The 12,501-nt window shown below is 40.3% G+C and overlaps 1 gene segment (V, D, J or C); it reads left to right on the top strand.

The window, feature by feature from the left end:
• The first annotated feature begins 2,535 nt into the window (after positions 1–2,535).
• LOC128110416 (Ig heavy chain V region 108A-like) lies at positions 2,536–3,959 on the top strand. The segment is given in 4 exon segments: positions 2,536–2,587; positions 2,671–2,991; positions 3,532–3,579; positions 3,829–3,959. Coding segments are annotated over 4 exon segments (546 nt in total).
• Positions 3,960–12,501: the final 8,542 nt, after the last annotated feature.

The following is a 12,501-nucleotide window of genomic DNA, read 5'->3' as shown; positions in this document are numbered from 1 at the left end:
GATTGGACTCCCAGAGATCCACCTGGGGCTCAGCTGTGGATCTCTGCATCTGCTTCCATCAGACACCAGATGAGAGTTCTGATGTTCAGCCACCCGATCACCAGAGCAAGTCAGCTCAGGCACTCTCTCGACCATTGCCAGTAGTCTACAGTGGAGGTATCTTTGTGGATTTCTGGGGACCTCTCTAGCACTCTGCTTCTTCCTGTTCCCCTGGGGTCTTCATTCATCATGGTGTCTCCCTCTCCGTTCTCCCACTCTGCTCCTGATTCAGCTGGGACCTCCCGCTCCCCTAAGCTCTCTTTCCCCTGACCCTTGCCCTCCATTACCCGCCCCCATCCCCAGTTTGCTCATGTAGATCTCATCCATTTCTCTGTTGTTTGGAGATCCCTGTGTCTTTCTTAGGGTCCTCTTGAAAGAGATATCTTGATAGAGGGAGACATTATGGGGCAAGGGAGAAACCTGGTGCTAGGGAAATTCCCAGGAATCCACAGGGATCACCCCAGATTAGACTATTAATAATAGTGGTGAGGATTCCTGAACTGGCCTACCCTGGTAATCAGATTGGTGAATACACTAATAGTCATCTTAGAGCTTTCATCCAGTAACTGATGGAAGAAGATGCAGAGATCCACAACCAAGCACCAGGCCGAGCTCCAGGAATCAAGTCGAAAAGAGGGAAGAGGGATTATATGAGCAAGGGGAGGGAGTCAAGATCATGATGGGGAAATCTACAGAGACAACTGAACCAAGTCAAAGGAACTCATGAACTTTAGGCCGACAGCTGTGGAAACTGAATGGGACCAGACTAGACCCTCTGTATATGGGAGATAGTTGTGTAGCTGGGTCTGTTGATGGGCCCCAGGTAGTATGATCAGGATCTATCCCTGGTGCATGCACTGACTTTCTGGATCCCATTCCATATGGCCTGACACCTTGCTCACACCTGATAAAGGAGAGAGGGTCTTGGTCCTGCCTCAGCTGTACCAGGCTTTGCTGTCTGGAGGAGGAATGGGGTGGGGGGATCTGTGATTGTTATGCAAAGTGAATTAAAATAAAAGACTGCAACTTCTGTGTAAGCCATGACAAACCAACCTGCAGGGGAGTTCCTGACCAGCAGGGGGCACAATGGAACCAAGAATCCTCAGTAGAGAGACAAGGTTGGTGTGGCAGGGACTCCCAGATCTTTCCTATGTCCTCTCCTGCACTGTTCTCACCACTAAAGATAGTATAACAATTTTTAAAACTATAATATGGATGGAGAGAAACTCCTAGGATCCACACCAAGCTGGATCTATTGGTGTTTATAATGGATAAGGAAAATATAATAAATTTTCTTTGGAAGATTACTGGAGGTTTCCTATGTACTAGTGAATGACCCCACCTATGTGTATATAGATAGCACTGATTAGACCCATTGTGTTATTAGTTAATGAAAGAAAAGAGGTCAGGAATTTGAGAGAGAGATTTATTGGAACGCCCCAAGAGGAACATGTGGGGCATAGTGGGTGTAAATATGATCATACTATATTTTATACATGGACTAAAATTTCAGAGAACACAAATTATTAAATGTAAAAATAACAAATTTCCATATGCTTAAAATTTTCATACACATGTATTTTGTACACTGCATATATTTCCCCCATAATCTCTACCCTTCATTTTCCTTCCCCTCCTTCTTTACCTTTATTCTACTAGACAATTTCACTTATACATCATCATGTATTTGTATTCATAGTTGTATGTGAGTATGAAATATCTAGAACTACTAATGGGAGTTTCATTTATTGTCTGTGTTTCTGAGATCATCTTAATTAATACATTTATCTCTAGTTGCATCCATTTTCCTTAACTGATGTAGTTTCCATAGTCCTTGCAGATGAAAAACTTCTGTTGTGTTGTTTATATAAACATGTCTTCTTAATATAATCCTCTGTAGACAGACACATAGTTTATGTCTATAATTTAGCTATTGTGATGTTGCTACAATAATCATTGTGCAAATATATCTCAAGTATATTTACTTTTGGACACTTGGATGAGTTTCTTAGTGTATAATCTATTGGAAAGGCCAATACTAATTGCATATATCTGAATGGAGGATGTAAATTCTCATAACTTGGCAGGTTTTAAATTTCCCATCACTATCATCATCATCATCATCATCATCATCATCATCATCATCGCAATCACCATCTGTACATCAATCTGACAGCCTGATCACAAAGTGGAGCAACTTCCTCAGGCCTGCAGTCTATTGAGAGCTCAGGTCCTGATGTTACTTCCTCAGCATCTGCACAGGCTTCAGGGAAGGAGTATGGTATACATTTCCTCAGAGAGAATTAGGACATCCTGCTGCCTGACCCAGGTATGCTTTGCCTCTTTCTTCTCCAGCAGAACTAGGTACTTATCTAAGAAGTTCTCTGCTCATGAATATGCAAATTACTTGAATCTATGGTGGTAAATACAGGGATGTCCACATCCCAGAACAACATACAATCAGTGTCCTCTCCACACTCACTGAGCACACAGGTCCTCACCATGGGATGGAGCTGGAGCATCCTCTTCCTCCTGTCAGTAACTACAGGTAAAGGGCTTTCCAGTTCCAAACCTGAAGAAGGAACAGGGTCTGAGGTGACAATGACATCCACTCTGTCTTTTTCTCCACAGGTGTCCACTCCCAGGTCCAGCTGCAGCAGTCTGGTCCTGAGCTGAGGAAACCTGGTTCCTCAGTGAAGTTGTCCTGCAAGGCTTCTGGCTACACCTTCACTAGCTATACTATGAACTGGATGAAGCAGAGTCCTGGACAGGGCCTGGAGTGGATTGGATATTTTTACCCTGGAAATGGTGAAACTGGCTACAATCAGAAGTTCAAGGACAAGGCCACATTGACTGCAGACACATCCTCCAGCACAGCCTACATGGAGCTCAGCAGCCTGACATCTGAGGACTCTGCGGTCTATTACTGTGCAAAAAACACAGTGTTACAACCCACATCCTGAGTGTGTCAGAAACCCTGGGGGAGCAGGAAGCTGCCCTGGGACTGAGATGACAGAGAAGATTAGCCTGGAGACTTGCTCAAAAATAATCACTTTGACTGTCCAAAATTTTGTCTGTCATTTCACAGTCTTATAGGGTCTTTGTCAACTTTTTAAAAAGGACTGCTGGGAATAAAGTGATCCTGATTCAGGATGCCCTTAAAGTGCACCATGCCTTGACCAGCTGTTTACCAGTGACCACCTCCACTGACTTTTTTTTTTTTTTTTTGGTTTTTCGAGACAGGGTTTCTCTGTGTAGCTTTGCACCTTTCCTGGAACTCACTCGGTAGCCCAGGCTGGTCTCAAACTCACAGAGATCTGCCTGGCTCTGCCTCCTGAGTGCTGGGATTAAAGGAGTGTGCCACCACTGCCTGGCCGACTGGAGAGATGGCTCAGCTGTTAAAGGCTAGGCTCACAACCAAAAATATAAGACATGATTATTTTTTAAGAAACTAAAATAGGACAAACTGTAGCAACTCATCATGATATAAATATATATATTTTTATATCTATGGGACTGGAACTGTTGATGGAGTAGCTGGCAATAAGCTATAATATGAGTCAGGCCAGTAAAAGACAAATCAACAGCATGTGCACAAACAAAGGCCCGTTCACACTCCAATTGGTTTTCCCTAAAACAAGCACAGGCAGTTTGTTGGAAGGGGTCACCATAGTTTTGGGGTAGTTGCTTTAACCTTTTCTATTAAATCTAATTTAAAGCCTTTAGTTATTGATTCATCTGATCATGAATTGCATTTGGCAGTAATAATCAAATCTCTTATTGTTTTAGGTTCAGGGTTGGAGCTGAGTGTTATGTTGCGGAGTCCCCAGGGTGTGGAGTCTGCTGCTTTGGCAACAAGCTGGGTTCCTGCTCAGATAGCTCTGGGGAAAGAGCAGTGGGATTCCAAGCTGGGAATGTAGAGACCTGATCCTGTCATCAGCAGCCCTGGGTGCTCATTCTCCTGTTTCCTGAAATTGAATTCTCTTTCTCACCACTATCCACACAGACTGGACCAGTGAAAATACATCTTACAATGTGCCGGTGTTATAGATGGAGGTTTACTATATTAATGATAATTAGCAAATTTTAGTTTGTATTATTTTTGTAAAAACGACCTTTTCCTTCCCCATTTGAAACATAGGAGGCCACATGGACACAGTCAGAATCTGAGTTCTTCTGTGCAGTCATTTTGGCATGCTTTTATTAAATCAGCAATAGTATGAAAGATATTAGCAACTATAGAATGAAGGTTTTTTACAGTTAAAATTTGCATTTAATAAGCAGACTGAAGACACAAGGTAGAAGCAGCCTCTTTACTATCTGCCTGCTGCTCTGTAGCTTGTTGCAGATGATGGACAAAGTCGTAAGTGGCTCTGTATATTTCTGTGTATCCTGAGAAATATGCCTGTGGGAGTATTGATGCCAAGAGCTTTATTCCAAGCCGTTATAGCAGTGTGGCTGCTTTGGCTTTTAGCAGCTTGAGGACTTGCAAACACTTGGGCCACTGTTTGGAAGTTTCCTTTTCTGATAATTTGATGATAAGTCATGTTTATAGTGGTCCCTGCCTTTGGTTATGAGCAGCAGTGGACAGGCATTCATCCCTCCATTACTGAAGACACAAGCTAAACTGAGGGGTGGTGAGAATTTTTTCACAAGAGTTTGTCAGGCTAAGGGAATTATTTCATAAATATTTGTGAAAACATCTATTATTCCTGTAGTAAAATGACTCTCATCCCCATTTTCTGTAACATTATTTTTGAAATCTTTCTATATGGAGAATGGAGAACTGGTTCATGGGCAGGATATCTCATGCTTTTCTAATGGCTGGAAACATAGTAATTGTCCTGCTTGGTACACTTTAAGGCCTTTTGTGGGTAAGGATCAATTAATATATTGACATCCTGAAGGGACATATGAAGAGAAGATGCAAGATGTTTAGTAGGAAAATATTATTTTCTGAGACTTCCTTTTCCTTTGGTGAGACTAACCAATTACCCTAAGCTGGTTCTACAACTTATCACCATTTTTTCCTCAAGATTCTGAAGGAGTCTCATGGTTGTGACCTCATGGATGTTTCTTAGTATCAGTCAATAGTTGATGAATTTATCTTGATTTTGCTTTGGTTCCAATTCATTAATGTAAGTTTTGTAGTTGGTTTGAACAGATTGATAATAAACTCAGATTCATCAATCGTGTTTCTACATCACATTAAGGAAAGAAATCCAACATTTCCCTTGAAGTCATTTAACCAAGAGCAAGCCCAGATATGATTCCCTAGTCTATATTGCTTGTGTTGTCTTCTGATGTCTCTGTTATAGGAGAAGTCTGAATCTCTGCATCTATCTCTTGTTCTGCACCTCTCTCTGTGTTTCCCTATGACTCCGTCTCTCTCTGTGTTTCTGTTTCTCTCTCTCTGTGTGTCTCTGTCTGTTGTTCTGTCTCTCTCTCTCCCTCTCTGTTCTTAACAAAGACTTTTGCTATATATTTTTTAACAGCACAGAATGTATCACATGGGAAAAGAATAAGGGATATTTGACAGAAATCTTTAACAGAGTTTTAGCAGGGATAAATAACTTTTCTAGCTGACTCAAATAATTAACACTTCTACAATCATCTTTTCAGAAATCAAACAATATCTGTATATTGTTTTCAGCAATTCTGGACACTCATTTTATAAATTTTATTGAAACCTATATTATGTGTTTTTAGCAAATGGTTATTATAACATACATGCAAACACACATGCATTAGTCTTCAATCAGGAACATGGAAGAACACACAAAATAAGGTTAGAGCTGTGCATTATTTTATTGTGCAAAATCTGATTATATGGGAAATCCTAGGCAAGTAAAGTTGGGTGTTACAATATTCTCTTAAAGGCAGGTTAAACAGACTGAGTGCACAGTAGGATCACAGTCTGAAGAATTTCAAAGTATATTGTTCACTCTGACTGTGTAGTCCAGCAAAAGTTTCAGTCTCTTAGAGTGTAATAGGTATTTTTATTATAATGTATTACCACAAATTATACTTTCTAAAAGCTGGTTAAAAGTACTATTAAAACATTTTTCACATAACTCATTGATTGACACAATGTATGCACATGTTAATTGTCAATAGTTCTGAAATTATGCATTATGCAGTATTCTCTAGTCTCATATTTACTGCCTTCCCAGTCTCAGTCCTCTGACCTACACTGTAAAGTCTTTACAGAACATGGACCAACACTGATACAGCATCTTCTTGCACAGTCCATTGGGTAGTTGGAGGTCATACTTCTATAGAGCATGGGGTTTTGAATACAGTGTGGATAACATTCACATGGAGACATGTGGTACCTGATAATCTCAAGGATTGATTCAATATAAAGACTCTTCAAAAAATTTGTGAGTTGACAGAAACAGCCAGCTGCCTGGACAGTCACCTGAGGTTTCTCCACAGTGTTGGGGCATCATCTTCAGCCTATAGGCTTAGCATATCTGACAGACTCATTTGTGAAGTAGGATGTACACAAGGTCGACAGTTCAACCTCACATTGGGTGAGAGCAGTCCATGTACCAGAAACCCCTGAATTCCACTAGTGTCATGTCATGACTCAGGATTTTAAATTCTGGAAATTGTTGTTGATTTTTTAATTCAGCTGTCCATTCTTGGCTGTGTATATATGGCTTCATCTTAACATCCCGTTCTTCTCCACATCCCTCTGTCAAATGCCAGTTTACTATTGCGAGGCGTGAGCTTAGTTACTCTTCAAGAATAACTGTTTCAGCTGCTGTTCCATTGCACATCAGAAGCCATCGGCCCACTGCCTATTCAGCTGCCTTCGAAGAAAAGGGCACTGTACCTTTTCCAAATTGCGAAGGCCACTTCAGGGATGGTGCCATATTGTCCTGGCCTCAGAAGATGCCTTTTGATAAAGCCATAACCACACTCGTTTTGGCAAGAATCAGTAGTCCTTTGTTTCATGTCCTGTCTGTCCATTTTGTCAGCAGTTGATTCAAGGATACTTTGTTGTCCAGTGGCTAACTTTTGCCACAATGAAAGTTAACTCCATATGCAGTTTCTTCAATGCCCATATTTTCTCTGAAGTAGATTGGTACTGCCAGGAGCCGACATGTCTCATAATCATAACAAAAAAGAAAAATTTTCTAAGTTATTAAAACATTTTAAATGCCATATTCTGCAGATCTCTGAAGGGTTTGAAGATGACCTGTCTAAAATATATCTGCTCAATTTTTAAAACATATCTAATATGACTACAACTTCTATTGTAATGTCTAACTACTAACTTTCATTTCTTTTTTTTTTTTTTTTTATTAATTTATTTTGCAATACAATTCAGTTCTACATATCAGCCACGGATTCCCTTGTTCTCCCCCCTCCCGTCCCCCTCACTTTCCCCTCAACACCCCCCCCCCCATTCCCATCTCCTCCAGGGCAAAGCCTTCCCCACAGACTGAGGTCAACCTGGTAGACTCAGTCCAGGTAGGTCTAGTCCCCTCCTCCCAGGCCGAGCCAAACAATCCTGCATAGGCCCCAGGTTTCAAACAGCCAACTCATGCAATGAGCACAAGATCTGGTCCCACTGCCTGGGTGCCTCCCAAACAGATCAAGCCAATCAACTGTCTCATCCATTCAGAGGGCCTGATCCAGTGGGGACCCCTCAGCCATTGGTTCATAGTTCATGTGTTTCCATTCATTTGGCCATTTGTCCCTGTGCTTTATCCAACCTTGGTCTCAACAACTCTCGCTCATATAAACCCTCCTCATTCTCGCTAATTGGACTCCCAGAGATCCACCCGGGGCCTAGTCATGGATCTCTGCATCCAGATCCCTCAGTAGTTGGATGGGGTTTCTAGCACAACAATTAGGGTGTTTGGCCATCCCATCACCAGAGTAGGTCAGTTCAGGCTGTCTCTCGACCTCTGCCAGCAGTCTGTTGTGTGGGTATCTTTGTGGATTTCTGTGGGCCTCTCTAGCACTTTGCTTCTTCCTGTTCTCATGTGGTCTTCATTTACCATGGTCTCCTATTCCTTGTTCTCCCTCTCTGTTGTTGATCCAGCTGGGATCTCCCGCTCCCCCAAGCTCTCTTTCCCTCAACCCTCGCCTTTCATTACCCCCACTCATGTCCAGGCTGTTCATGTAGATCTCATTCCATTTCTCTGTCATTGGGTGATCCCTGTGTCTTTCTTGGGGTCCTGTTTTCCAGGTAGCCTCCCTGGTGATGTGAGTAGCAGACAAGTCATCCTTGTTTCATGTCTAGTATCCTGCTATGAGTGAGTACATACCATGTTTGTCTTTCTGAGTCTGGGTTACCTCACTCAGGATGATTTTTTCTAGATCCATCCATTTGTCTGCAAACCTCATGATGCCATTGTTTTTCTCTGCTGAGTAGTATTCCATTGTGTATATGTACCACATTTTGTTTATCCATTCTTCAGTTGAAGGGCATCTGGGTTGTTTCCATGTTCTGGCTATTACAAACAATGCTGATATGAACATAACTGAACAAGTGCTCTTATGGTGTGGTTGAGCATTTCTTGGGTATATGCCCAAGAGTGGTATAGCTGGATCTTGGGGGAGATTGATTCCCAATTTTCTAAGAAAGCGCCATATTGATTTCCAAAGTGGTTGTACAAGCTTGCATTCCCACCAGCAGTGGAGGAGAGTTCCCCTAGCTCCACATCCTCTCCAGCATAAGGTGTCTTCAGTGTTTTTGATCTTAGCCATTCTGACAGGCGTAAGGTGGTATCTCAGAGTTGTTTTGATTTGCATTTCCCTGATGATTAGGGATGTTGAGCAGTTCCTTAAATGTCTTTCAGCCATTTGAGTTTCCTCTGTTGAGAATTCTCTGTTTAGTTCTATAGCCCATTTCTTAATTGGACTGTTGGGCATTTTGATGTCTAATTTCTTGAGTTCCCTATATATTCTGGATATCAGTCCTCTGTCAGATGTGGGGTTGGTGAAGATCTTTTCCCATTCTGTAGGCTGTCGCTTTGCCTTGTTGACCGTATCCTTTGCTCTACAAAAGCTTCTCAGTTTCAAGAGGTCCCATTGATTGATTGTTTGTCTCAGAGTCTGTGCTACTGGTGTTCTATTTAGGAAGTAGTCTCCTATGCCAATGTGTTATTTCCTTCTTGGGTCTCTGAGGGAGTTGAAGATTAGTTAGTTATAGTTGAAGGTTAGTTAGTTATAGTTGAAGATTAATTAGGATAGAAAGTGAATTAGATACATTTTGGACTTAACAAAATAGGATAGATAATGAAATTATTTTCTCTGAATTTGTCAAATACAAATGGACTAGACATTGTTTAGACATTTATTACTTGTATATATTGTATATAGTCATTGTACTTTTGTATATAATTTTTCTTTTGTTAGTTATAACCTTTTTCTTTTTTTTCCTTTTTATTAAAATAGAAAAGGGGAAAAAAAATAAATAAATTTTAAGATTGAAAAAAAAAAAAAGACTCTTCAGCTCAGAACAAAAACATTTCATGCTCCTCTAGTACATTCTGCCCATGACAAATATCAATGTCACATGCTTAATTGTGTATGCAGCCATATGGGGAATACATTGTGGGAGGCATGAATCCCCTAGGCCAGTTTTATGTTAAAGATTATGCAAACCTATATTGAGTTTAAAATATTGTTTGAAATACCAGTGATTTTATAGTATATCCTCCTATCTTCCTCCAACTGGAAAGCAGGGGTTGACCAGTAATCTTCCACTTCAGGCCTCTGTATTGAATGGGTCTCTCTAATGTACTAGGAAGGGATCTGTGATGTGGGTATAAGAAATTGATCTGATCCAAGGACTTCTCTAACACCGGTTGGACAAGTCATTTTAAAATACACAGTAACTTCATACCATATGTGGGAGAGCTCTCTGGAGAGGGTCCTGAATGTCTAAAAGATCAAAAAGTGAATCCTTAAGACTGAGATATCCTGTGGAAAATTTATTATACATTGCCTTCTGCCCAGAAGAATCAAATGATTCATTTCAATTTTATACCAAGCCTATGAGAGCTAATTTTGCATAGTTACCACCCATAGGTACTATGTAAATTGCAGTATTCCCTAAAAATATATTTGAAGTACTTTGTATTGGGGATTCAAGGAAGAAACGTAAATTTCATTTTCTTGTTTGCTTTTAAGCAATAACATAAACTTATTGTGTGCTATAAAAGTATCTCCTTTTCAATCTTTCATTTAGTTATCTAGTTATCAGTAGCATTATCTGTTACTAAACAAGGGATTTTATGTATCATAGGGCAAATGATACCCTATCACAGACTTATACTCTATGTGATTTTAAGAAGAAATTTTTAGCAGACCTCATGGAAAACCCAGGAGAACCTGAGCTCTGGCATCTCTACTTGTCAATACTGAAGTCTCAAAACTCAAATATTCTTCTAATCTCCGGAGGAAAAATTGCATCCTCAGTGGAGGGGAGTACACAAGTCTCTGCTCACACAGGGCTGAGGTACCTAGAGAAGGGAAGATTTGGTCTAGGGGATAATAGTGGTGGTTTGAAAGAAAATGGTCCCCAAAGGAAGTGGCTCTATTAGGAGGTGTGGTCATGTTGTAGTTTGTGTGGCATTCATTGAGGAAGTGTGTCACTGTGGTCATTGACATTGAGAACTCCTATACTCAAGATATGCCCAGTGTCATAGTTCACTTCGTTGCCTGATGATCAAGATATAGAACTCTCAGCCCCTTCCCTAGTAACATTTCTATCTGAAGATGATAATAGTCTAAACCTCAGAAACTATAAGTTATCTGCAATTAAACCTTTTTGTTTAGTAGAGTTTCTGTGGTCATCTTGTATCTTCAAGCAATAGAAACCATAACTAACGCTATAATACTATTGGTTGTAGTGGGAAGTTTTCCTGTGTCTTGGCCTGCAGGAGGTCGGGACAAATGTCTCCCACTCACGTCCCCCAAGTAAACACACAGAGGCTTATATTATTTTCAAACTATGGCCATGGCAAGCTTCTTGCTAGCTAGCACTTATATCTTAAATTAACCCATTTCTCTAAATCCATACCTTGCCACATAGCTTGTGGCTTACCTGTACTTTACATGTTGCTTCTCCTGGTGGCAGCTAGCAGCATCTTCTGACTCTATCCTTTGTCTTCCCAGAATTCCCCTTGTCTACTTGCCCACCTATACTTCCTGCCTGGCTACTGCACAATCAGCATTGTATTTATCAACCAATCAGAGCAACACATGTTTTATTGATTTGACTTGTCCAAATTCAATGTAATGGTTTTTTTAAAAAAATTTTTAAAATATATTTTGCTTTAATATTATCTCTTAGAACTCTGTTCTTTTCTAGCAAGACACAAAGAGAGTGGATTCATACAGGTAGAACTGGGAGTAGTAGAGGAAGGGAAAACTTTAAACAGGATATATTGTATGAGAAAAAAATCTGTTTTCAATACAAAGGATAAATGGATGGAATTACAAAAGTAACCCAAACCTAAAAGAAAAGTATGTATGTATTTATAAAACGGCCCCCCAATTTGTGTGTGTGTGTGTGTGAGAGAGAGAGAAAGAGAGAAAGAAAGAGAGAGAGAAGAGTTAGAGAGAAAGAGATCAATCCATGTTTCTTTCATTTTTTCTTTTGTGTTTTGTAAAGACTGAGAGAAAGGCCATGGATTGGGTTGCAAGGGAAGTGAGGAGGATCTGTGAGGATGTGGAAAAGAGGACAAGTTGGATCAGAGTGTATTGCTTATGAACATTTTTTTCTAGATGTGGGAAAAAGCACACTAATTCTTCTCATCCTACACACGTAAAACTGTGTGTTCATTGATATTCAGTAACTGGGATCAGTGTGGATAGAAAAAACATGTTTCTTTATAGTTCTAACATGTACATGCACAACCTTGTTGCAGAATTCCCAATAATTTCTGGTCAATTGCCTACTGCACTATTGATATCATCCCTTATCATTTGTGTCTTCCTGCATTGACAATAATCAGGTAGGAATCTCTCAAGCATTCTAAAAGTCATTGCTTAGATATTTTCTCAAAATATGTGCAGAGTCATCTTAGAAAAGTGCTCCCTTCCAGACATACTCAAGCATAGACACAGTTAGACAAGTCTTTGTTACTAACAGCTAAGATGATAATTCAGTTTCCATTCACTTATTTCCCTTTGTTCTATGCGACATCAACAAGACAGGATTCATGACCATATCTCTGCATAATTCTGCTGTCATTTCCAGGTCATAGCTCTAAGATTCAGACTCTTCCTACAGTTTAACCATTTTCATTTCCTCTAAGGAGTGCTGTCTCTCATTATCCATTCTTGGAAATACAGGCCTGTTTTAGCACTAAGTTTAGAGTTGTTTCAGCTTTTAAGAGTCATCCAGGTCCTGAACTCCTTCAATATTCAATCATTTACACCAGCAATCAGTCTCACTCCTCTGTGCAATTACTGTCCAGATCCTTCTACTGC

This window comes from Peromyscus californicus, unplaced genomic scaffold (assembly GCF_007827085.1).
Source record: "Peromyscus californicus insignis strain IS unplaced genomic scaffold, ASM782708v3 Scaffold_15__1_contigs__length_86483966, whole genome shotgun sequence".
Taxonomy (NCBI): domain Eukaryota; kingdom Metazoa; phylum Chordata; class Mammalia; order Rodentia; family Cricetidae; genus Peromyscus; species Peromyscus californicus.
The sequence above is the reverse complement of the archived record's forward strand: the minus strand, read 5'-3'. Positions and strand labels throughout refer to the sequence as shown.